Here is a 26,265-nt window from a genome sequence, read left to right as displayed (position 1 = left end):
TTTATTCGAAATTACCGATTGACTCCCTATAATACTAATCAAATTTCAATTGGCTTTTGTTTCCACACTTGAGATAAGAGATACACTTATTCCGTACCTCGATTATCTTCTTAAAGAAGATGGAGAAATTTTGACGGATTCGAACTTATGACCTTTTTTACAGTAAGTCCTCCAAAGTGTTTCTGGTAATAGTCTTTGACCTTAAGTGTCCGAACGTGCAGTACGCCAAGTTCCAGGTTGAACGTTTTTTTGTCGGACTCGGTCGTGTCGAGCTGGCCTCTGGGCATAATTCCAACTCCTACTTGGAGTTCGTCCGTGGCAGCAAAGGTACTCGCTTAGGCGAGCCAAGTTGGCAAGTGGGGAAACCAAGAGAACTAGCATCTAAAGAAGGCAACCCCCTTTATATCTAGCACTTTGAGTGCCTGGGTCTCGTGCCTTTAATAACATAGGAACTGAAGGAGAAGATGAATGGCGAAGAAGTGAAACATTAAACCCTACAGAGTAAAAAGAAAATGACTGCACTCGTATATCTCGTGTTTACCTAACATTTCAACGAATATATCAGGTGAACACTGACCACTAATCACAAAGATCCTGTTGAAATATCTTCATCTTTTTTTTTCTTATCTTAATTCCAAAGAAGGAAAAAAAATCCTTTATCAGTTTTGGTATTAAAAAGAAGGCAAAAAGACAAAACAATAACTTTAATTGTTTTTGTGTGACCTATATTGTCTCACAATTTACAAAACTTTGAGTTGGTAGAACACATCTTCTCAAAGATTCAGTTTCTAAATTTTCTGATATAAATTTTTTCTCATAATTAATATAGTAGAAAATATGGATCAGACAATTGGTACAATTTTTCAGTCAGGAGGATCCTTTAATTCAGTAATTATGTTGAATGAAAAAAATTATGATATATGGTCTCAAATCATGGAGATGCATATTGCTGAAAAAGAAAAACTTTCGTTTATTCGAGGTAATTCATTACCACCTGCTGAAGATGACGTTAAATATGAGAAGTGGTATGCAGAAAATCAAAAAGTCAAGAGATGGTTGTTGATGTCTATAACTCCAGAAATTATGAAGAGATACATTCGTTTACCTACAGCTCGTGATATTTGGAAAGCTTTATCTAAAGCTTTTTATGATGGATCTAATGAATTGCAAGTCTTCTCTTTGAATCAGAGGGCATTTTCTGCCAAACAGAATGGGAGGATACTCTCGGTTTATTACGGTGAACTGGTTGAGATCTTTAGTGAATTAGATCACCGTGATAAAGTAATCATGGAAAACGAAAACGATATTGTATCTTATCGTAAATCAATTCAACGACAACGTGTGCATATATTTCTTGCAGGGTTAGATGGTGAATTTGAACAAATTCGTGGTGAAATTTTGAGAAAGGATCTCATTCCCGATTTAGAAGAATGTTATGCTTTGGTTCGTCGTGAGCTTGTTCTACGCACAACGATGAATAGTGAATCTGAAACAACTTATGCTTCCGCAATGATGACTCGAAATAAGACAAAAAATAATATTGTTAAAGCTATTTGTCAATCCGACAAATCTTCTTATAAGTGTACCCACTGCAACAAAACTGGTCACACCAAAAATCATTGTTATGAATTAGTAGGTTATCCAGAATGGTGAGATCATAATCGAAAGAAAAACTTTAAGAAACCCCTTGTAGCTGCACTTGTTGAGACAGAGGAAGAAAATCCAACTGTTAGGCAAGCTTCAGCAATGGTAGTCACTACAGGTAACGTAGAAACGAAGATGAAGAACTTTAGAGATAAACTATGCTGCGTGGAACAGTTAGAGAATCTCAGAAATCAATTAAACAAGTGTCTGCACCAAAAGTGCGAATTGGAGAAGAAACTATCAAGTCTTAGCTCTCTATCTCAAGAAGGTAATTCTGCAGATACAAGTATTTTGGTGAAGCAGTTGCAAGAAAAGTTAAGGAACTATGAGTCTGAAGTCGAAGAAGCAAGGAAGTTGAAATCATCTCATCAAAATAATGAGTTATTAAAAGAAAAATTATTAGAAGAGAAAGATCGAAGAGAGCGTGCGGAATTCGAGTTACTTAAACAACAAAAGACTCAATTTGATGTGAGAAAGTTGGAGAATGAACTAATGACATGGAAATCATTAACCAATGATATTCCTGGTGTTTCATGTCCAAGTGACATACGTATTAAGTTCACAAGCTTGCAGAAAGAGGTGATTGAAAATATGACGACAGTTGGTCAAGTAATCGCGTGTATGAAGCAAATGGAGGTAACTCTGAAAGCAGCTGAACTTGGTAGACAACATGTAGAATTTGTGACCTCATTAGCCAACCAGAAGGCAGAAGATTCGGAATCTAAAGTTAAACGGTGTGAATTGATGATCAATTGTCTTACTGAGGAAACAGAAAGATTAAAAAAAGAGGCTATTGAATTGAAGATGCACAAGAATGTGGAAATAAAGAGAATAACAAAGCAAGGAGCTCTTATTCAGGAATTGGAGGCATCACTTGATAGAAAGGAATCCTCCATCAAAGAATTGCAAAGTAAATTATCAGAACAAAAGGAGGTCATGGCTCACCAGCATAACGAGATAAACCTGCTCAATGAACGGCTAAACAACGAAGCACAAAGGCTAAAATCATTGGAGCAAGAGAATGACAAGCTCAGTGAAGAAATTTATGTTTTGAAGTCTAAGTCGGGCCACGATGACAGTTTCAAGTCGAATATTTTTGCAATTGGCAGACAAGTTGGGCATGTGCGATATCTATGCACCAACTTGAGGGGGAGTGTTGAAATATCTTTCTATATGTTAAGATATCCCATATAATATTAGGAAATATCAAATATTAGAAACTAGTAAGATATTAGGAGCTAGTATATATATTAGCATAAAACTATTAGGAACTAGTAAAATTAGAAACTAGTAGTATTGTAACTCTATAAATAGAGTCTTATATTTCTTTTGAAAACCATCAAGGAATAAAACAAGTTCTTTGATCAATTTCAACTGATCCAACTTTTACGTTGATTTTCGAGAATATAAAGCTTCCACTCGTTTACCTCACGGAGATCCGACATGTCCGTTGAGTTGTGCAGATACAAACCTTTCACTCGGTTTTTATCTTGCAGTCGGTCTAGCTACAAAGTAACACAGCCTAATCCGGGAGTTGCCCCCCTTACCGGGTAAATTCATGTTTGTTTGTCAAACACATTAGTTTGGTTTCTATATCATACTTACAGTATGCTCCTAAATGAAGTTAATGAGTTTTGTTAGGCAGGAGGAAGTTGTGAGTGCATATAAATAGTTTTAAGGTAAATCAATAACTTATCGTATCTTTCAAACATATCTATAATTTTTTTTGATGAAGGAACATATCTATAATTATATTTCTGTTTTGGTCATATCTTTTGTCTTAAAATAAGATTTTGGATATTGAAATGTTGGAGAAAATTGAATTTAGCCAACCAAAACTAAAATTTAATGAGATTGAAGTATTGTTTAGTAACTTCCTATTGAGAAATCATGCATACGTTCTCTAGTTTTATATACTTGGCATAGACAACTCAGAGTTTCTTATTAACTTCTTGTTAGTTTGCACATGGAGAATTGGAGAGTTCTGGGAGAATTTGGTTTTGGTTTAAATGATTTAGCTCAACTAGATAATTACTTGTCAATGAGGTCATATTTCTCTAACTAGTTAGGCAATTTCAATTAGTTAATTACATCTCAATGATTAAACCAATTGTTATGGAGATTGTCCGAGGGTAGCTAAATCTTAGGGGGGCAGTGGACAAGACTTTCGTGGACATTTGCGAGTCCGCGAAAGTCTGAAGCATTCAAATCCAGACATTTGAGAGTCCACGAAAGTATGAGGCATTCAAATCCAGACATTTGAGAGTCCACGAAAGTCTGAGGCATTCAAATCCAGACATTTGAGAGTCTATGAAAGTCCGAAGCATTCGATTGTAGACAAAATATGTCCCAGACTTTGGTGGACTTCATAGTTTGATGGATTTGTGAAGGATTTGGGACAAATTTGGAAGCCAAAATGTCTTTCAAAAAACAAGAGACATTTGAAATCCATCATGTGATCAAACAACAATAATAATATTAAAATAATAAATGTCTACCAGATGTCCATCAATGTCCACAAATATTCACAGATGTCTACGAAAGTCGAAAAATATATTTTTGAAATGTTATTATAAATATATTTTTGAAATGTTAGTATAAATATATGGTTTCATTAAAAAAAAAATGGATTGTCACATTTTTTACTGCCAACTAATATCTTTCATTATGTAAAGAGCTAGAATTTTATCAAACTCAGCACAAAAAAGAGAACAATAGAAGTTAGCAAAGAACATACACAGATATATTTCAATTACAATGGTTTCAAGATCTAAAGCTTCAGATCCTCAACGATCTTACACTAAATAATCCCTAAGTTTTTTGAGAGAATGAGAGACAAACAAAGATAATAACTACTATTTATGTATACAATAAGATCGCAAGATCATCCATTCCCACTCTCAATTTAAACCCTAAACAAATAAATACTAAGTTGAGAACCTCCATTTCCATTAGGATTTATCATATCAAAAGCTTCAGAATCCTTAGACCCAACAACTCTATCAAACTTACCTCTCATGTACATAAGTTCACCTTCTGATCCATCTCCACTTCCAGGTAAAACACCAGCACCTATCGAAATGGGTTCAACCGCTTTCAAAACCTTGGACTCATCCGGTCCACAATCAAATCCCATGGCGAACCCGAATTTCTTCCCATTACAGTAAGTCCTCCAAAGTGTTTCTTCTAATAATCTTGGACTCTTTTTTAGTTCCATCTTTTTATCACATTCTAATGCAATTCTAACCAAACCAGATGCCATTTCCCTTATCAAGTCACTAGTTGGTGTAGCCAGTTCAATTAGAAAAACAGGATATGATTTTGGGTCTTCTTGAAATGCCAAATTTACATGACCTCGACGATACCCGAATAGAGTACCAATGACTCGGTTACCGATCCGAGAGTGTGATTTATGCTTACCAAAAACAGGAAACACTGATATGAGTCTTGAAACTGATATAAGTTGTAGTTTCTTCTTTGTTTTGGATAGTGATGAAGATTTATCATTTCCTCTTAGTGTGTCTTCTTCCTCTATCTCCTCACATATTCTTGAGGAAGAAAAGGATGTTAAAATCTCTTCATCTTCATCTTCAACAGTCTTTCCTATCCAACAAAAGTGTCTCCTAGAGAAAGAGAGAGAAGAATCATAAGGAGTTTTTGCCATGACTGTCTTCATCTTCTACATGAACTTGCTAGAGAGAGAGAGAGAGAGAGAGAGAGATTATAACTTACTTGTGTGGTGAATTGGATAAGTTTGTTTCTCACTCCTCATTTAACATGTCCAGAAAGCCATTTTTGCCAACTATCTAAGGAAGTTGAGCAGCCACACCTAACTAAGTAATATAAGAAAACAGAGACAAAGTAAATTCTTGAGGATAGAATTCATTGTACATGATTTTCTTTTCTTCTCCTTTCTTGTAGAAAAGCTTAGGAATATGTTCATTTGTGGGGTCTCTTAGCTGGCTAGATTTACAAAACCAACTACCCTAACCACCACCATAACTATAGTTTTAATGGTGTCGACTATAAGTGTTCGAATGTCACAAGTTCGATCAGCTAGAAAAGCTGAAAGTAACAGCAAAAATACCCATAACTGCAATTCAGTTCCATGAAGTTATGTATGTAGTACCATAATGTAGAACCAAAACAAGAAATTCAGTTGAAGATCTGTTTGATCCTGAATGAGGTAACATTTTCACATACTTATAACATGATGGTAAAAAAAGGAACCTACTTATTAGGCAAGCTAAAATTTAGGCAGGCATTGGTTAACTATTATGAACATTAAAATCATATCCATAGATGTTCGAGGTGTCCAAAGTAAAACTGAACAGTCGGTAGGCCTAATGTTCAGCGAGATGAATATCCCAATCAGAGTTCGTTTTTTTTTATTAACTCAAGTTCTAGATTAACTTGAAACAGAGTAACAGACTTCAGAATGTTTGTTTTTGTCCGACTCATTTGTATGACTGAATCAAGTTTCTTTTAGATCTATTTGATTCAGACTAATCAGAATCTGACAATTAAAAGAAGTACACACCACCTTTCAGTGAAATGATCGAAGGAAATGAAATGAGTACTAAAAAGTAGTATAACCATTAATAACTTAAGAACAACAAAATTTTCACATATATATTTGGATGGAAATATATTAGTTCTCATAAATGTTAACGAAAAACTCCATAATAAAACTGACTTAAATACTTAGATGGGAATTGTAATTCTTACTGTTTACCTCCTCATGTGATGATGATGGTACCAACTGTGGACATTGTGCCTCTGCAATGACAATTCAGACCTCAAATCAGGGTAGCTACTACCACTCCAAGTTTCTGAAGTGCTTGAGCTTGAGCTATAGCTTTGTGGTGAATGTCTTATAGCTGGGTTCAAATATGGTGAGGTGCTCTGATTTGGTGAACCGTCATAAGCCCAAGGAGTCATCCTCCCTCTATCAGATAGAGATCTACCTAAGATTGGATTTCTTTGTATTATATTACCTCTTGGACTATGAGTGTTGAGTGCAAAATTACTGTTGTGACCAATATAAGGTGACCCAGATGTGTGAGTGTACTCGCCATCTATGGTTTTACATCCTAGATGGATATCATCTCTGTAGTTCCCTATTCGCCTTTGGTCACTGTTGTACCCTCCGTTAATGGCCTCAGGAAAATGGTTCGAGCTGGCGTCAAGTCTATTCTTATATGGATCAAAAACAGGATTTTGGAAGGATGACCAACGTTTTTCATCAGCATTATCTGGAATTGGAACATTAATTCCTGGAAATTCAACAGTCATCTTCTTCTTTGGTTCTCTCACGGGCTTGTTTATGTCTGGAAGTTCTCTGTCGTCCTGCTCGTCCTTGATTTTTTCAACCATAGTTTCATCATCCATGTATATTTTAATCCCAGAAGCTTGGTCCTCGTCATCCGCATCTATAAAATTGGAACAAGATAATAAGACGAGATTCTAGAAGAATATTAAGTTATTAGCAAATTATGAATTATAGCAATTACCAAGATATCCTGGTGGGTATCCAATTTCCCGCATTCTATGTAGCCATGGAGGTGGATCAAACTCCTGTACAACATATAAACGAAAACTTATTACTCTGAAACAGTACCCAAAAATGTGTCTTTAGCACACAGTATAGAATCACAGTGAAGTTTAGGGTGGGGAGGTTGAAATAAGGAGTCACATTACCCCGATACCGAGAAGTTGTCTTGTTTCTGGACCAAGGAAGCCTGGTCGTAGACCATCATACTTTCCACCACAAGAATTCTGATAATAACGAGTTTGCTTGTGGGAACCAGTACTTTGACCCCTTTTTGAGTTGTGTTGTTTGCGAGCATTATTTATAGCTACATTGTCGCGGGGCTTTGGGCAATCCTTCATTGAGTGGCTATAGGAAGTACAGTTGAAACAACGGGAAGCTTCTCTTTCCAACCCTCTGTAAACAATACAAAAACGATATGTAATAGCAGGTAATCGGAAGTTAGTGTAACAACCATAAGCACAAAAGCTGGAGATCATTGAACCTATGTTCCCCACCCAAAAAAATTGAACCTATGAAGGACAGGAAAGAGTTATTAGGTTGTATGATACATGGTGTTATGTTTCCTGATAGTCAAGTTCACAAGATTTCGTGAATGGGGAATTTTGAGTTTCTGTACTCCTAGCCATGTGCATGCTCCGTTTTAATAGCGTAGGGTTTTGAAACAAGTCGCTGTCTCTAGATTCAGCTTTTTTAAAAGGAAGACATTTGGTTTCATGTTGAGAATTCTGCTCCAAGTGAAAAAGAATGGAAACTACGTCCTAGAATTTGTTTGGAAAGCATGAACTGCATTAGAATTGGACTTTAACCCGTCAACTGATTTTATGTTGAAACAATCAAATCAGGTGAACCAGTGTCCATAAACCCTTTCATGAAATATTTTGTTACTGTGTTACACATACTAAAACGTGAAAGTAGTACTTGTGCCACCCTGTACTAACACCTGCAATGCCAATAAAACCTAGAACCTGGAATCAACCCCTCTGTGAACTCGATAAAAGATTCCAAATCAGATGAGGTAATTATGGTATTGGTTTTGATGACTATTTCGCCTGTGGTAGTGAGGTCACTGTTTTGCAGACAGTAACTTGGCATGAAGCATGGTAAGGTATTCGATGTACCTGGAAGGGAGAGACTAGGTGAGCACATTGATATGGAAGTTAAAACAAGTTGAATCATTGGCAAGACTGCCTTCTTTTCTTGTAGTGGTGGCAGGAATTTGGGCTATGAGACAAGAAGGAACGTCTTTGATATACTTGGAGGGGGAGAAACTAAAGGAGCACTTAAATGTGGAGTCATAAGGTATATCATGGTAACAGAGCAGTGCTGAAGAACCTCGTTATGAGGAACAATGGGAATTGCAACAGAGATTATGGGTCGGCAAAAATGGTAGGGGAGGGTAAGAGATGTATAAGGCATTATAAGCTGTGTAAAGAAAGCTTCACCGGATGCCACTAACCATATCTAGTGAGAGATGTGATGCTAGTTCAAGATCCACACAGCCAAGCTATTAACTATCTTTGTCAGGTGATCTCATTTAATAACAATGTCTTTGGACTAAGTATTAACTATTAATGAAGTAACAGAGAATGCAAGTCTTAGATTAAGAAAACTTGCAGATTAATATGGAAGTGAAAGCATGTACCTCACTGCATTAGCTGATCCATCCACAGATGTCAACCCCATTGAATATTCTCGATCGTACAGAGGAGCAGAATCACCATCAAATCTCTCTATCTCCTTTGCTTTGTCTTTTTTTGTTTGCCCGTCCATCCAAAAAGACTTACATGTGGAAGAGAATTTAGTAACTAGTATATAAAGGTATAACCATATTAACATAGTAGTACCCTATCAGTTTCGAAATCTACAATTACTTGAATACATTTTCATTTAACAAGAACAGTGAATTTGCAGAACTGAAGGTGCTTAGAAAAATTGGTATACTGAGGCACATGAAGCCTAAGAACGGCCCATATAAGACAGTAAACAAACATATGAAAGTCGTACAATGTCACTTTGACGCATGAGCTGATAACTTGTACAAATTACAACCAAAACTCTTTTTTAACCCCTAGAAACTCCTTATTCGTTTGGCTTATTGCTTTCAATATCTTCAAGCATTTGGCCATTGGTTTGAGATTTAAGATTAGTACCAGAGGGTAACATAGAGAAATCATATTGTCTAATTCAGTATGCAATGCATGCACAGAAAAGAATACATACCACGGTCGGAGATTTTCCAGTACCAACATGTAGGGCGGGGAAGTAAGTCTCCTCACCAGATACCAAGGCTTCATGTCGTTTCTGACATCATGAAAGCAAGAAAAGTGTGTCATGTACAGTGAACAACAAACTACGACAATCTCTAAAACATATCCTATTTTAATGAAGACACTTACAACTTAAACAAGAAAACATTTCGGCATATTAATTCAGGATGGACCAAAGAAACACAGAGACTCCCTCAACATAATGAATCCAACCAGGACACTTAACTACGTACAAGTAGAGAATGAAAAATGAGATCTAAAGGCTTGCCTTGATTTGAGAATCAGGTTGAGCATTCCACTCAGACCACTGCTGCAAAAGTTCTTCAAGCTTCCTTTTGCTCGCACTGAAAAGGTATAACTTAAGAAGTTGAGTAAGATCTAAATTGCATAAATTCCTTACGGGAAAAAAATGAATTGCATAAATTTGTAAGAACCCAATATTTTATGGATACTTTGGGATCTGAATGTAAATTCTTAAGTTACAGAATGTTAAAGAAAATTAATCATGTCTTATACCTTGTCAAGGAATTATATATGACACGAACTGAAGGTTCCCGATCTTCATATTCTATCCTAGACCTTTTAACTCCTGATATAGCTAGAACATATATAATTATGGAAAAACATGAGGCAAGAGATAGAAGCACGTATTTGTTACATTCCCTGCCATTAGAAAGCTAATAGAGATCGCTATCTAGCCATATAATATACAAGTATTCTACCATCTAGCCATATACTTTTGGTCCTAGTCACAGAGAATAACGGGTCACGAAAAAATATTCGATGAAACAATGGTGAATACAGGATACGGGTATAATCTATCTCTGGGTTGTTGATGTCACTATCAGTTTGGGTAGCAGTAACCACAGACTCTTCCAATTTAACATTCTCATGCAAAATAAGTGTTTTTTCAACCAAATCCTTTTCAAGCTCCATATCATGATGATCCTCCATATTTACTGCATCACATTCACCGTGCCCTGGCTTTTCGTCCATATACTCTTTCTCTTGAGAAACAATAGGTCGAGGTTCAAGTTCAATTTGATCATATTTCAAATTAGAAGCTCCATTGTTCTTACTTCCTTCCACAGAACCACTAGAGAGATTAAGGTCAGTAATTTCCTCAGGAACCATATTTAAAAAGAACGAATAATCTGGGTTTAGTGAATCCTATCTCATCCAATTAAGACAATCTGCAAGAAATATTAAAATAAAGTTCTTAACTTTTAGCTAATCAAATTCAACTAACCATATTTTAACACAAAACCCATAATTTTCTCACTTTAAGAAACACAAAAAACCTTGAATTTAAAAAGTTCACGAGAACAACAGATAAAAGTAAGGAACTGAAGAAATTCAATTCTCTGAACTTCGAATAAACCCTAAAAAGTAGAAATTTCCCTTTAGAATCAAGAAAAATAGAGCAAGAATTTAAGAAGAATGAACTTGAAGAGAAATTGAAAATTAGGGTTTGAGAAGTAAATTTTAGTACCTTCTAAGGAGACGAACTGAACTTCGTAGTATGTTTTGTGAGAAAAGGTCCCGGCGAGGAGCTGAAGTTTTAATTGGCCGGGCCTTTTGGGGAATATAAAGAAAATGTTAGAATAAAAAATTCTACAAAATCGATAAGATTTTTTAATTCTATTTTTCTTGCTACGGGATAATTTTTGGAGTTAAAAAAATTAAATTTTTAGAAGATTCTATAAAAGATTTTTTTTTAAGTATAGACTACAATAATCATTACAAAGACATTGATACATCGATACGTATGATAAATACGATAACAACTGAGTTACTACTGACCTAAAGTCCGAGAAATTTTTTATTTCTATTTCTTGCTAAATTCAATTTTGAGAGTTAAAAAATTAAAATTTCAAAAGATCCTATAAAAGAATTTTTTTTTTTCTTTTTTAATATTGACTGCAATATTCCTTACAAATGCATTAATATATCGATACGATGTGATAAATACGACAACTGTCGAGTTACTACTGGCCTAAAGGTCGATGAAATTAAAGGGCCTAGAGTTGAATGTCCTAGAGCTTACATAAACTACTTTATTTATACTCAAGTTCAATATTCATACATTTGCAACTCTATGGGATCACCAAGGACCTCCGCATTGTGAAGTAACTAACCAACTGGGCTACCAGTTGTTGGTGTCCCGTAAAAGAATTAGAATGAATTTTTATAAACTTAAACAAAGATTTTTTAGGGATCTAAACCCTAAACTCCTTCCAAGTGTTTCTTCTTTTCTTCGTCTTCTTCTTTAAGTTTTGTGAGAAAATGTCCCGACGAGGAACTAAAGTGGTAATTGGCCGGGCGTTTGGGGAATATAGTTGGAATAAAAATTTCTACAAAATCGATAAGATTTTTTTAATTCTATTTTTGTTGCTATATGATAATTTTTGGAGTTAAAAAAAATGACTAATTAGAAGATCTTATAAACGATTTTTTGTAAGTATAGACTGCAATAATCATTACAAAAGCATTGATACACCGATACGATGTGATAAATACGATAACAACTGAATTACTACTGACTTAAAGTCCGAGGAAATTAAATGGCCTACAAAATTGGTCAACTGAGATTGACTTTTTTATTTCTATTTCTTGCTAATTCAAATTTTGAGAGTTAAAAAATTAAATTTTCAAAATATCCTATAAAAGAATTTTTTTTTTTTTTAATATTGACTGCAATTTTCATTACAAATGCATTAATACATCGATACGATGTAATAAACACGAGAACTGTCGTGTTACTACTAGCCTAAAGGTCAACGAAATTAAAGGGCCTAAAGCTGAATGTCCTAGAGCCTACATAAACTACTTTATTTATACTCAAGTTCAATATTTCTGCATTTGCACTTCCATGAGATCACCAAGGACCTCCGCATTGTGAAGTAGATGCACTAACCAACTGGGTTACCAGTTGTTCGTCCTATAAAAGAATTTATTAGTCCTATAAAAGAATTAGAATCGATTTTTATAAACTTAAACACAATCCTATTAGGGATCTAAACTCTAAACTCCTTCCAAGTGTTTATTCTTTTCTTCGTCTTCTTCTCTAAGTTTTGTTTTTTTCTAATCACTAAACTTTGAAAACACTTGGAGAACAAACCTAATATGTTAGAAGTGATGAAAAATATATTTTAGGCTTCAAAATTAATTGATTTCTAGGGGTTAGAACGTGTTTACCTCTATTGAGGAGGATTAATTGATTAAGAAACTTACTTTGAACGTCCAATTGAAGATGTATTAAGAGCTTCAAGATATTTTGTTTGACGATTTATAGGATTTAGAATGTTTTTTCTTTTTATCTCTCTAACTTTGTTTCTAATTTTATAGAAATAAGAGTAGGAGGGGTTGGAAATTTGATGAAGACAAGTAAAAGAAGTGACGGAGAAAGAAAAATTTAGCTAGAAGTTATGAAGGAGATGAAATAGATGAGTTTTTTTCTAAAGAAGAAGAAAGAGGAGGAGAAGAAATAGGGGAAAAAGAAGAAAGAGGGGAAAATGACTTAAAATATTTGTTGTTTACTTAAAGTTAATTTTATAAGTTGTAAATTTTTCTGTATTCCCCGTACAAAAATATTCCCTAAAATTTTTATAAAGAAAAATGGATCCTCTAGAGAATTTATTCTCTGGAGATTTTCTTTATTCTCCGAAGTCGTGACCTTATAATGTACGAGGGCAGTGTTTTTATTGGGTCGGACCAGGTGGGCCTGTTTTAGATTGGACTTGCTCGTCTTCATCCTGAGTTACATCCTAGTCCTAAATTGAATTTGAGTTTAAATTCGGCGAGCAAGTCTGGGCCAATCGTGCAATTGTCTCAAAATATTAGAGACACTTATAAGTGTCCATAACGAGTCTTGTCATTTTTGCATTTATTGGTAGTTGTTTTCCCCGACACCACTATAAAGCTCCATATCATGATGATCCTCCATATTTACTGCATCACATTCTCCGTACCCTAACTTTTCATCGATACACACTTTCTCTTGAGAATCAATAGGTCGAGGTTCAAGTTCAATTTGATCACATTTCAAATTAGAAACTCCATTTTTCTTACTTCCTTCCACATAACCACTATAAGGATTAAGGTCCGTAATTTCCTCAAGAACTATATTTCAAAGAACAAATAATCTGGGTTTAGTGAATCCTATATGATTCAAGTAAGACAATCTGCAACAAATATTAAAAAAAAATTCTTAACTTTTAGCTAATCAAATTCAACTAGCCATATGTTAACACAAAAACCATAATTTTCTCACTTTAAGAAACACAAAAACCTTGACCAGCTTCCTTTATAGTCCCCTATTTTCTGTAAATCCAAATATGAGCCCCTTTTTTGATGTAAATGGCGAAATAGGATTAAAGTTAATTCCTATTTGGGCCCTATTTTGTGACCAGCTTCCTTTATCGTCTCCTATTTTCTGTAAATTCAAATATGACCCCCTTTTTTTATGTAAATGTCCTAATTACCTTTCTTTAAATATTTTTCTAAAATAAAATAAAAAAGAAAACTTGAATTCCACCTCACTTCCCTCTCCACCACACATATCTCTCCACGTCACCTCTTTCTTTTCATCTCACCTTTCTCTCCAACTCACCTTTCTCTCCAACTCACCTTTCTCTCCAACTCACCTCTCTCTCTCTCTCCAACTCACCCCTCTCTCTCTCCAACTCACCTCTCTCTCTCTCCAACTCACCCCTCTCTCTCTCCAACTCACCTCTCATTTCTCCGAAAAGGTCGCCTGTCGGAAAATTTTCCGGCCAGCGACCTTCAAAAAAAAAAACTCTCATCTCTCTCTCTCTAGAAACTCCGGCGAAGGGGTTTCCCCTTCGCCGGAGCAAGGTCTGTTCATGAACAGACCTTCGTGGTCACGCTGGAGTTCCTAGAGAGAGATGAGAGTTTTTTTTTTGTCGCGGGCAGGAAATATTTTCGGCCGGCGACCTTCGTCGGAGAAGGGAGAGGTGACGTGGAGAGATATGTGTGATGGAGAGGGAAAGTGAGGTGGAATTCAAGTTTTCTTTTTTATTTTGTTTTGAAAAAATATTTATAGGAAGGGTAATTAGGACATTTACATAAAAATTTTGAATTTACAAAAAATAGGGAGCCATAAAGGAAGCTGGTCACAAAGTAGGGGGCCAAATAGGAATTAACTCATTTAAAAAGTTCACGGGAACAACAATAAAAGTAAGGAACTGAAGAAATTCAATTCTCTGAACCTCGAATAAACCCTAAAAAGTAGAAATTTCACTTTAGAATCAAGAGAAATAGAGCAAGAATTTAAGAAGAATGAACTTGAAAAGAAATAGAAAATTAGGGTGTGAGAAGTAATGAGATGAACTGAACTTCGTAGTATGTTTTGTGAGAAAAGGTCCCGGCGAGGAAATAAAGTTATGATTTAGCGAGGGTAGTGTTCTTATTAGGTTGGACCGGGTCGCCCTGTTTTAAGGTGGACCGTCTCCATCATGGGTTATGTCCCGGTCTTAGACTGAACTTAATTTTGAAGTTCGGTGAGCCAGTCTGGGCCAACCCTGTAGTTGTCTCAAAAACATTTGAGACTCTTATAAGTATTCATAACGAGTCCTGTCATTTTTGTACTTTGTTAGAACTCACGTCTCTTTGTTTTTCTAAGCTATTTTCCCAACACCAATATAAATGTCCATGTGTAAATTGTTTTCTTTTCGTATAACAAAATTCAAAATTTTAAAGAACAAATAAGTGCGTAAACTTTTTTTAGGCCGTGGCTTTGGGGAATAAACAAAAGTCTCGGGGGAATAAAGATTTGGTCAAAACGAATTGACTTCTTGGACATTTTTATTTTTGGTCCCAAAATTAGATTTCTTGCTTTTTGGTTCCTAATCTTCATCTCCACATCTTTCTCTTTCCTACTCTCTCTCCACAAGAAGCAATACTTGACTGATTTAGCCTCATCATTATCCATCTCCATATTCTTTTCCTCCACAACCTTCTTCCCCTCTACCACCACCGAATCCCCATCTTCAATTTTTCCCATTTTTTTTTCCCTCCACCACCACCTTTTCCAGATTCTCAATTTTTTTCACAACCTTCATTGTCTCCTCAACCACCACTTTATCTGAATTATCTTCTTCAACAACTTCTTCTATAACTTCGTTTCCTCAATCACCATAGTAGTCACCGAAACATCTTCCTTTACAACAACCATCTCCTCACCGCCGGTCGGAGGAACCTCTTCAACTACTGAATCATTTTTATCTTGATACTTTCTTTTTCTTCTGCCGCCAAGCTCGGTTCCGACGATTTCAAATCAATCTTATCCTCAGATGGACTCACGTCACTCGCCGGAACCTCTGATTCGACTACCTTGTCTTCTTCAACAACATTCAATGGAACTAACTGCTTCTTTGATGCTCGCGTTGTAACTTTCCTTGCCCGTGATTTCTTAGCCGCACCGCCTCTCTTCGCTCTAGGAGGCATCACTCAATACAGAATTAGGGTTTCGGTTCTTGAGAATGATGAGGATAGAGAGATGAAGGCTTTTAGAGGAATTTGGGGTTTTCTTTGTTTATTCTTGATTGATTGCAGAAAAACTAGGGTTTTGCCTGGAGGAGAAAGAAAACTATTCATTGAGCTTTGGTACCAGTGAGACATTTCACTCTTTTGAGTGAAAGGAGCAAAATAATCTGATCAATAACTTAACCAAACCCATAAAAACCAACAAGTTAAAGTTAGGGTTCGTGAGAAGAGAGAGCAGCAGCAGGAGAGAGAGTAGAGAGAGAAAGATGTGGTGATGAGGATTAAGGACCAAAAAGCAAGAAATCCAATTTTCGGACAAAAAATAAAGACTTCCAAAAGTCAATTCGTTTTGACCAAAATCTTTATTCCCCTGAGACTTTTGTTTATTCCCCAAAGTCGCGGCCTTTTTTTTAAAGAAATTGATGACCTTAGCCCAACCTGTCCCGTCACAGTCTCACCCCGAATTGGGATTTAAGTTTTAACGGGTTAGTCGACCCAACACTATTTAACCTCTGTCTGGTAGGCACGGGTTGAAGCCGAGACCGATCCAATCCGATAAGCAACACTAAGGGAGGGTTAAATGTTGGGTACATCTCAAAACAATATAAGCATCTGATACATTGTAACTGTGGGCTCCATACTTCATTTCAAGCTAAAAAGGAGCATGACCAAAAACTATGTTGTTCTTTTTTCCTTTTTTTTTTTTTTATGAGATTTGTTCTTTTTTCCTTTCTCCTTTTACCTTATTTTTTTGTCACATAAACACATGAAAATACATATAAAGACAATTCCATATGTTTTATCTCACATCCTATATAGGAGTATCTAAACCTTGCTCCACACATGCAAGCTTGAATTTGATAACTACCAAAGACTTCTATCGATCTCGTAATAGTCATTAAAAAAACATATAGTTGTAAAGGTTGTACCACAAACCCACATCGGTAAAAAAAAATAAATAAATTAGACTATACTTATAATGCTTGAATCATAGTCCATAATAGTAAGAGAATAATATAATAGTTGACACCTAGATTGTCACAATGTGATTGAATGTTTAAAGTTGAACATATGTAAAATACACTTTCAAATACAAGCAACAAATACTCAAGGGCAAGGCAATTACTAATAACCAACTCATTTTTCACCAATGGGGAATGGACTATAACCCATTTGGAGTAAAGTTTCCAAAGGTTTGAAAAGAGGCTTAGGAAGATCTTCATTATTCCAATTATACCAATCCCAACCATCACATTTTTCCGGTTCCAAATTTTGTGGACCTTGTTGTGAATCCACCAATTCTCCTTTCATGAAAATACTAACATAATGCAATGGCTCAGGCTGTTCATCTAAGAAGACACAATTGGTGATTGTTGCAAATTCCATCTTCTCTATATCTAAACCAGTTTCCTCCTTCACTTCTCTCTTTGCACAATCTTCAAAACTCTCTCCTAATAAACATAGGCCAAGAAAGTGAAGATGGTGGTTAAAATAATTGCGTACAATATCTCATTTAGTGGAAAATGCTACCAATTTAGAATTCAAGATTTAGGGTTTTAGAGAATCAATGATTGTGGATTCATGATACATTAGAAAATGAAATATACAAGCAGCTGAAAAACTTAGTCTTGGCGTGAAATTGAATGATGGGACTCAGGCCTACTTCGCGCATTGCCTGTTAATTTCGCTCGAGCGGCATTTAAGACTCTTTGGAGCTAGATTTAAATTTCGCTCCAAATGACAAAAAACCAAAGGGAGGGTCTATAAGCACCCCCCAAAGTTTGCTACATACCCGCCCCTCTCTTAGCACTCCTCGTGGGTTTCAGACTGAACAGTCTGAGTCTAACCAATATGGCAATCGAAAGGGCAGTCAGACTGGCCCAAGTACGGATCGTTCAAACCAAGCACAAATTAAACCTAGCTAGTTGGAGTGCCCTCAAACTGCCTTGTCCAAATGACGCTAGTGAGGGTGGCCAATGGCAAATTTTGGGCGCCTATAGTGCAGATGAGAAAGTCAACTCAAACACGAGTTCTCTCCGGCTGTGGATGACCGTTTTTCAGCCCATGTTCCGTTGAGATTTTCGTATCATCTTTGAGAAAAGGAGTTGGTACTGACCGAATTCGAGGTGGCCACCGGAGAGGAAAAAAGTGGAGTCGCCAATGGAGGAGCGCCGCCTACCTAGAAGTACTTTGTTCCCCTTGATTACAAATACTCCAACCCCTACTTTGGGAGCCGATCCTCCTGTTCTACCCATTGATCTCGTCGTGAATGCTTCCTTCAACAATTGAAATCACTAAATCAATAAACTCAATCATCAGAGCTACCAATAAACCCTAATTCAATGTTAAAGTTGTTCTCCTTCAACATTGAATTAGGGATTTGAGAAATGAAAGTTACTTACAAAAGAGGATTTTGCGAAACCCGCTGTCAATGGTCGTGGGCAGAGAGGAAGTCCAGAGTGGAAAACTATACGAGTATATGGGCTGTGGACAACCCATAGGGAAGTAATCCGGGGCTCCGGCCCGTTTTCATGTAAACCATAAACCCCAGAAAGAATTTCCCAGGAAAACCTATCTTGCCCTAAATTGCTTTGGCAGACCGTGGCTGAAAATTATTTTCCTTCAATCTTTCTGTGTGAGTAGTGGCTGTGAGACTGTGAGAGTGAAACCAAAACCAGACAAGGAAGAAGAAGAAGAAGATGGTACGCCCTTACGGAGTAAACAGGTTGAAGAGGAAGAAGAGAGAAGAAAGATATGATTTTGATGAAGAGGAGAAAGAAACAACATTAGGGGAAGAAGCAGAAGCAGAAGCAGAAGCAGAAGCAGAAGAAGTAGTAGATGAAGATGATGAGGATGAAGGTAATGATAGGAAAGCAGATGAAGAGGGATATGAACTTGCTGGAATTCCAATACTACCTTCTTCTAATCAGAAACCAAAGTCTGGTGTTGTCTTCGTTCTCGAGAGAGCTTCTCTAGAAGTCGGCAAAGTCGGAAAGGTGATAAATTTTTCTCTCTAGGGTTGAAGAAACAAGCTTATTTTGGGTTTTTGATTTAGGGTTTTTGGCTATAGTGTTGTTGATTGTTTGTAACTTCACCTATATTCAATTTGAAGGGTGGGTTTATTTTTCTGATTGTTGTTCATCATTTCCACTTGCAGACATACCAGATTTTGAACTCGGACGAACACTCTAATTTTCTTCGAAAACATAACAGGGATCCAGCTGCTTACAGGCCTGACATTGTTCATCAGGTGCTTAAATTTATCACATTTACTTGGGTTGGAATAGTAAAAAGCTTTCCTTTTGCAGCACCTATTTGGTTTTCCCAAATCCTTAATGTCACTCTGAGAGTCTTGTGATAGTTATTGATGTTCTTCTAGTCAGATATGAAATCTGTGTCGATGTCTAAATTGGCTCGAGCTAGATTTTGGAATGTTTATTTCTGTTTAACTCGTCCGGATGGCTGATTGTGGTTGTTTGTCGTCCATTTGAGTCAGACTATCCGTATTCAGACAATGAGAGAAAAACAAACACCAGTTCATGAGTTAAATCTGTAGTATTATTTTATAAACCAGTTCGAGAAAAATGCATTACTATTTAATGGATGGAGTTACTCGTATATGGTATTGATTAGATCTTGAACTTCGTATCATTGTATTGGTCTTATCTTTAGGCTCTTCTTGCGATATTGGATAGCCCACTTAATAAGGCTGGGAGGTTACAAGCTGTTTATGTGAAAACTGAGAAAGGGGTGCTCTTTGAAGTTAAACCTCATGTTCGTATGCCGAGAACATTCAAGAGGTTTTGCGGTATCATGTGTAAGTTGAACCAATTTCACCCATTTTGTAGATTATTTTGATTTCTTTTTGGGGTTTCGTTTGGTTATTTATATTGTCTTTTTTAATGCTGATTTCAGTACAGCTACTACAAAAGTTGAGTATAACTGCTGCTGGCAAACGTGAAAAACTTTTACGAGTGATAAAAAATCCAGTTACTAGGCATTTACCTTTAAACTCTCGTAAAATAGGTAAGCTTTAATAGTTCTTGTCCGAGCATTGCTATTCAATTAGTTGATTATCTTATTTTATACAGTCCGAGTAAATAAGCGGTTTGTTTCTTCAGGTCTGTCACATAGCTCTGAAAAGTTGGTGCAATTACGGGACTATGTTGCTGCAGCTAGTGACGATACAAACCTTGTTTTCGTGGTATGTCTTTTACGAAGTATTTAACTGTTTTGTTTATTGGTCTTTGCCTTTATGGTTTTTATACAATAAAGTAATCATAAAATCGTGTATCCCATATTTCTGAGAACATCTTGTCTTGTGTTTAGGTTGGAGCTATGTCACATGGGAAGATCAATACAGACTATACTGATGATTTCATTTCAGGTAAGATTTTTTTTTAAACAGTGATTGTATGGGGTTTTCTTGCAACAAATTAGAAATGACGGTAGAAAATATATTCTTGCTTTAGAAGGGTGTTTAGAGAATTAGACATACTTCTTCGGTTAATCATCTTGGTTTGTGTTAGAGATATTAAAATTGGATGGAATTTTGCTTATGAGAGATGCATAGGATTTAGTCTTCTCAATTTACTGTTTCACATCACTTCTCCGTTCTTTCACTTGTTGTGATATTCTTCTGGGGTTACAAGGCTCTATTTGAGTTAACATCCAATGTTCATCCATATCAAACTGTTTGCTAGGAGTAGAATCCTTGCTCAGTTATTTATTTTTTGAGGAATTGACCAACGTTAGTCGTTACAAGGCATTGATACATCATTAAAATGTGATAAGCACAATAACCGCCTAAGTTAAACCAATAATTAAAGAGGCCTAAAGCCCGACAACATAGAGCCTAGAGCCCGACAACATCTAATTTATTTAGTGCCTAAATTACATGGGATAAATCTTGGTGATAAACTGCTTCCACCGAGATTCGATCCCAATACCTGATGGGCTTAAGAGGGATGTCCAACCACGACATGGTTCCATCTTATTTCTTCAACTTTATTTTTACAAGATGTATGAACTGTTATTAGTAGCTGTAACGGGATCACTCATCTGATTTGTATATATAGCTAAACTACAATTATAAACAATAGATTGGTTTTGAAACTTGTTGTAACTCTTTGTTGCTCTTGTGGATTTGCAGTTTCTGGTTACCCATTAAGCGCTGCATGTTGCATTGGCCGGATCTGCAACTCCTTGGAGCTGAAGTGGAAGATCTTGTAAACCTATTTCACTATTTAGTCATTTCAAATTAAAATCTAAAGCGGAAATGGACGGAATCAGTCGGATTCATGTAGTGAGATATCTCTCAAGAGAGTATAGTACTTTTTTCCGTCTGGCACAAGAAAGTGCATGTAATCTAGAGGGAGTTCCTGTTTGTTAATTCTTCTAGTATTAACACTGTGACAAAGGGTTGGGATTATTTAGTGTTTGGTTATTATGAAAGAGGCCAATTAATATTTTGAGTTATTGTGGAAATGTCAGCGCATATTGGATGAAAATTAAAGAATATTGTACCTGGATGTCTTCCATAACCCTAGTTCTTATTTGTTCAAGTTTTTTCTTTTCTGTTACAACATTTCAAACCCAATACTATTCTCTCTTTCTCGATGTAGAGACGTGGTGGTGTACCTTCCAATCAAAATATGAAGCTTCCTAAGATGTTTGTGGAGGAACCTATGGTGTCCTTCAAAGCCAAATGAGGCAAGTGAGTTGTTGTTAGGGAAAGGTTGGAAGATCTGTGGAGAAAGGTGTTCTTCTTGCAACTTTGTTGTTTGCGGGAAAGCACCTCGTGTTGGAAAGCTATCCTTTTCACCCCAAAATAGGGAACCGCCTTGTAAGCTTATTTTTTTCGTAGTAATCTTGCGTAGATTATACATCACAGTTGACGACTAAGATTGTAATTTCAAAATTCGTTCACATAACAAGAATAATACGGAACAAAAGTACGTACAAACATAAAACAAATGAATTACAAAATAAAGAACCTCGCAATAACCCGCTTACTCCATTCTTGATTTGATGCAGTACTTCATCGCAGTAACTTACCCCTGCCCCGCCCCAGCCACCTTGACTGGAAAACAAAAATATGGATGACAAGTGGTGAAGAAACCTCTCTGTAAAAAACAACAATTGAAAACTTTTGAAACCGCTCTTGGCTATGTTGGAGAAGAGATATGAGTTCTTATTATTATTATTGTTTAATTTCATTTTGTAACAATCAGCCCGTCTAGCTCAGTTGGTAGAGCGCAAGGCTCTTAACCTTGTGGTCGTGGGTTCGAGCCCCACGGTGGGCGATTTTGTGGCTTCAATTTTTTTTTTCTCCATCTGCCGTCTCCCGCGAAAACCCTAAAAACAACGCTCTAAAGCCGATCACTATAAAATTAGTAAAACCCTAATTTTTTTCTACTACGATTGTGATCAAGAAATCATCCGGCACTCTCTCTCCATCCATCAGAAATGGCCAAGCGTACTACACCTACCTCCCTCTTACTCTCTCTCTAACTCTTTCTAACACCTTCCTCTCTAATTAGGGTTTCTGATAAATCACATTTAGATTATTCCGCCTCACTATAGTTGTTGTTGTTACTTCGATTTTGCAGGTCGTGGAGGAACTGCAGGAAGCAAGTTTAGAATGTCATTAGGTCTTCCAGTTGCAGCAACTGTGAACTGTGCCGATAACACTGGTGCTAAAAATCTGTACATCATTTCAGTGAAGGGAATTAAGGGACGTCTCAATAGGTTACCATCAGCTTGCGTTGGTGATATGGTTATGGCGACAGTCAAGAAAGGAAAGCCTGATCTTAGGAAGAAGGTCATGCCTGCTGTTATTGTTAGGCAGAGAAAAGCTTGGCGACGAAAAGATGGCGTCTTCATGTATTTTGAAGGTAAAATTTAACAAATTTGATTCATTTTTAGGGTTTCTTATTGTTTTTGTATGGGTTTTTGATTTTCTGATTAGGTATAGCTTAGAAAAATCACAAAATTTAATGTTCTTCAAATACACAATGATAAATGAATTTTAGGTTGGTGGTCAGAAACTGATTGAACTGATTTATTTTGTACGCCAAGTTAGATGTTTAGGTTATGTGAGGCGTAAATTATACCTAATAAAAACACATCAATTTTGAGGGATCTGATAGTTCATTAAGACTATGTATATTCCATTCCCACTGTTTTGTTTTGCTTTTACATGTTGAAAATCATTTATATTATCAACTTATGAAGTATCTGAATTAACCTAGTTTCACGGCTTTTCTAGGATGCTTCCAAATTTTGCCCGATTCGGATTGTGGGTGTCTACCTATTTTAGTGTGAACTAACTGCATTTCACCTAGATTGAAAAATCTTATTCTTTATTTATTTTATACAAGATTCAGATAATTTCAATTTTGGGTTGATAATTGATTTTAATACCAACTGACCTTACCTTCTTGTTCAATTCCAAGCAAGTATTCGCAGTTGTTCCTGTAAATGTTATCTGTACGATGTAATTTACGTTTAAAATCATTTGCTTTCTCGTTCTGATTTGTCTCCTGGACCCTGTCTTGGTAGATAATGCTGGAGTTATTGTGAACCCTAAGGGAGAAATGAAAGGTATGACAATTTTTTTACCGCTTATGTTGATAAATATCTTTTTCTTGTGCACAGTTATATATATATATAATTCATATGCGCGACCAGAACTAGATTCCTCTGAATCTTGTAAGTTATCAAGTTAGTTGTATAATTGCTTTGGTTGATCTTTGGCAACGCTGAAATTGATTCGGATAAAATCTGTGTCGATGTCAGAATTGATGTGCACAATCCTTGTCGTTGTTACCAATGTTAAGATTGCTCTGATAGTAGTCAACTTCCATGTTAGTATGCGGTAAACTAGGGGTTAACCTCATTCGGGTTGTAACACGTTTAAGAGTTTCTCATACAACATATATTTTCATATGATGCGTATAAAACAGATGCACTTACTCTCGAACATTCTATCTAAATAAAATATAGCAAAACTTGAGTGTTTAACTATAAAATCTTGTTGTTAAAAATTGAAGTCGTTGCTTCTAAACATTTTTACAATACATTGTGTTAATTAGGGCCAAAATTAGAGTATTGGACCGTTTAAGTACCCAAAATCACTAAGAATCCGATACATTTTTTTTTGTTGAAGTAGAATCTGATACATAGTACTCAAGGAGTGGTAGAGTGTCTGGTAATATTTGTTCTTATAATCGATTCTACATGTTGGTTAATCAATTGGACTTTTAGTACGCAAGTGATATCTGGTTGATCTGTTAGCGTGTTTCTTGCGACTTTCTCGATACCGTAATTTTGAAGGTAGTTATGATTACCGATATATTGATTGCTATTGTGGGTTGTTATTTCAGGATCTGCTATTACTGGACCAATCGGGAAGGAGTGTGCCGATCTTTGGCCTAGGATTGCTAGTGCAGCAAATGCTATTGTTTAAGTTTTTGACAATCTTGTAGTATTTGTGGCTTAGGAAAGACGCCATTTTCTTTTCCGGAAACAGAGCAAATTACTGTCAGATATTGTTTCAGTAAGAAATAGTTAGTTTAAGTAGTGGGTTGTTTGTTATAAGTACGTATATGATATGTTTCGTATTAGAATATCTATATCGAAGATAAGCAAATCTGCAAATGTGATTTATATGGACCTAGACTACGACAGCCTCAATGAGATTGAATTTTCTAAAACACTTGCCTTATTTTAATAGATAAGAAAACGTATAATCAAATACGTAATGAAGATTTAACAAAAACATAAACATCCAAACAAGTCGGAATTCAAACAAGATAAGATTCAAATTGGGTACATTCAGATATCATAAACAAATTCTTCTTAATTCAAGCTTTAAGTATGAAAATTGAGAAGTTACTATTAGGGTGCTTAGATATTCAAGATTATGGCAAGTTCAACTTGTCCTAAAGTAATGATAAAATTAGCGATAATATTTTAAAGTGTAGTTAGTAAATGACTACGTACGCCCTTCGGTGTTATTCATTTGTTCTTTCCTTTATATTTGGTTGATTTCAAATTCAATCCTTTACTTGAGTTATATTTTTTCTAGGGCCAACTAACTCATTCACATATAGTAGTGAGAAGAAAATGTGGTAGAGTTCTAGAAATTGATAATCTTTGACGAAGAAAATAAGTATATAAGTTCATCTGAAGTTGTAAGTTTACATACGAAAAATCATATATGAAAAAGAGAGAAGTTGTTTAGTTGATCAATGGTACGGTTTTACTAGTCCACCGACCTCTCCTTATATGAAAGGGTTCATGTACAGATAAGTTGTTGTTTGCATGGGGAGAGTCAGTTTTATTTAATCCTAAGTAAATCAAGAAACATATATTTTTGAAGGGAAAAAGTGAAAACATATATTTTTGAAGGGAAAAAGTGAAAACAAATATCAGAGAAATTATATATTATATGTATAATATAAAAGATTCCCAACTTGAATTGGCATACCAATAAAATATAATAGAACTCAACAAAAAAAATAATAATAGAATGACACTTTTTTCATTTAAGAATTTGTGAGCCTCCCCAACCATCATGGGCTGGGCCATGTTCATTTAGCAAAAATTTGTCCCAGTAAAGGACTGGTTGTCCTAAATCAGGGAGTCACAATTAAAATAGACATGCCCTAATTTCAAAAGCTTTTCATCAACCGATAGTCATACCCTCCCATCTTTACACTTCTATTGACCCTTGCTCGCCGGTTCAAGCTCGTGACTTGGAAAAAAATAATTCAAGTTTGAAGTCTTTGTGATAGTTGAGTTTGCAGTTGACTAGACTTACTTAGTTCGACTACTTCAGAATTGAGATCATACGATTGTTCATCTTAATATTGATCATTTGAAATAGCATATGATTCTTTGAATAATTTTGATAATGAACTATGAATACTCTTATATACATGAAAACAAATGTTGATAATGAACGTCTTTAAAACTATTTGGAAAAACTGTCTTTCAGTAACAAAAAGCCATTAAGTCGAGAATTTTGTCATGGTAGCACTCCCATTTCACTTTTATACCTCTTAAAAATCTAGTCGCATAGGTGACATTTAGGGTGTGTATTTCTTTTTATCGGTTTTCTATCAATCTAATAATGTAATACTATAAAACAAAGAAATGATATTTTCAGACCACACGTAGAAGAGGGTGGGTTACAAGTAAAAGGTTGAGTGAAATTCGAAGTAGAATTTTACTTGAAAATTCTAATGAACTTTGATTTCTTGCCAATATGATATTTTTTGAGACAAT

General features: G+C 35.7%; 4 protein-coding genes, 1 non-coding gene and 1 pseudogene across 7 annotated transcripts; 3 read left to right on the top strand and 3 right to left on the bottom strand.

The window, feature by feature from the left end:
* Positions 1 to 4,365: 4,365 nt before the first annotated feature.
* Positions 4,366 to 5,370, bottom strand: LOC147563381 (protein MIZU-KUSSEI 1 pseudogene; annotated as a pseudogene). Its single transcript, XR_015223914.1, has one exon. The product of XR_015223914.1 is annotated as a protein MIZU-KUSSEI 1 pseudogene (transcript).
* LOC147563380 (uncharacterized) lies at positions 4,366 to 11,110 on the bottom strand. Of its 2 annotated transcripts, none has more exons than XM_086637331.1 (11): positions 10,958 to 11,110; positions 10,275 to 10,658; positions 9,982 to 10,063; positions 9,734 to 9,809; positions 9,419 to 9,499; positions 8,841 to 8,977; positions 7,345 to 7,591; positions 7,158 to 7,221; positions 6,380 to 7,076; positions 5,377 to 5,477; positions 4,366 to 5,267 (listed from the first exon to the last, which is right to left on the bottom strand). In XM_086637331.1, the coding sequence occupies exons 2-10, from the start codon at positions 10,597 to 10,599 to the stop codon at positions 5,474 to 5,476; spliced, it is 1,713 nt and encodes a 570-aa protein (XP_086493457.1). In that variant the 5' UTR covers positions 10,600 to 10,658; positions 10,958 to 11,110; the 3' UTR covers positions 4,366 to 5,267; positions 5,377 to 5,473. The 2 variants fall into 2 exon arrangements, with proteins under 2 accessions (XP_086493457.1, XP_086493464.1); XM_086637338.1 differs by having other exon boundaries at positions 5,377 to 5,450; positions 10,958 to 11,083.
* Positions 11,111 to 16,925: 5,815 nt separating this feature from the next.
* LOC147563379 (nudix hydrolase 1-like) lies at positions 16,926 to 18,227 on the bottom strand. The gene is made up of 2 exons (XM_086637374.1): positions 18,089 to 18,227; positions 16,926 to 17,423 (listed from the first exon to the last, which is right to left on the bottom strand). Exons 1-2 carry the CDS (start codon positions 18,225 to 18,227, stop codon positions 17,110 to 17,112), a joined length of 453 nt encoding a protein of 150 aa, XP_086493500.1. The 3' UTR covers positions 16,926 to 17,109.
* A 17-nt stretch (positions 18,228 to 18,244) lies between these two features.
* LOC147563378 (uncharacterized) lies at positions 18,245 to 21,515 on the top strand. The gene is made up of 7 exons (XM_086637360.1): positions 18,245 to 18,968; positions 19,130 to 19,222; positions 19,645 to 19,789; positions 19,888 to 19,998; positions 20,094 to 20,176; positions 20,302 to 20,359; positions 21,125 to 21,515. Exons 1-7 carry the CDS (start codon positions 18,672 to 18,674, stop codon positions 21,202 to 21,204), a joined length of 867 nt encoding a protein of 288 aa, XP_086493486.1. The 5' UTR covers positions 18,245 to 18,671; the 3' UTR covers positions 21,205 to 21,515.
* A 689-nt stretch (positions 21,516 to 22,204) lies between these two features.
* Positions 22,205 to 22,277, top strand: TRNAK-CUU (transfer RNA lysine (anticodon CUU)). The gene has a single exon. It is a non-coding gene; the product is annotated as a tRNA-Lys (tRNA).
* Positions 22,209 to 24,570, top strand: LOC147563376 (large ribosomal subunit protein uL14x/uL14z/uL14y). Its single transcript, XM_086637320.1, has 4 exons — positions 22,209 to 22,450; positions 22,584 to 22,868; positions 23,536 to 23,577; positions 24,360 to 24,570. Exons 1-4 carry the CDS (start codon positions 22,441 to 22,443, stop codon positions 24,440 to 24,442), a joined length of 420 nt encoding a protein of 139 aa, XP_086493446.1. The 5' UTR covers positions 22,209 to 22,440; the 3' UTR covers positions 24,443 to 24,570.
* Positions 24,571 to 26,265: the final 1,695 nt, after the last annotated feature.

This window comes from Eschscholzia californica, unplaced genomic scaffold, assembly GCF_041429995.1.
Source record: "Eschscholzia californica isolate CP2 unplaced genomic scaffold, dmEscCali1.0.p SCAF_1, whole genome shotgun sequence".
NCBI lineage: Eukaryota > Viridiplantae > Streptophyta > Magnoliopsida > Ranunculales > Papaveraceae > Eschscholzia > Eschscholzia californica.
This window is presented reverse-complemented; position numbering and strand designations above follow the sequence as displayed.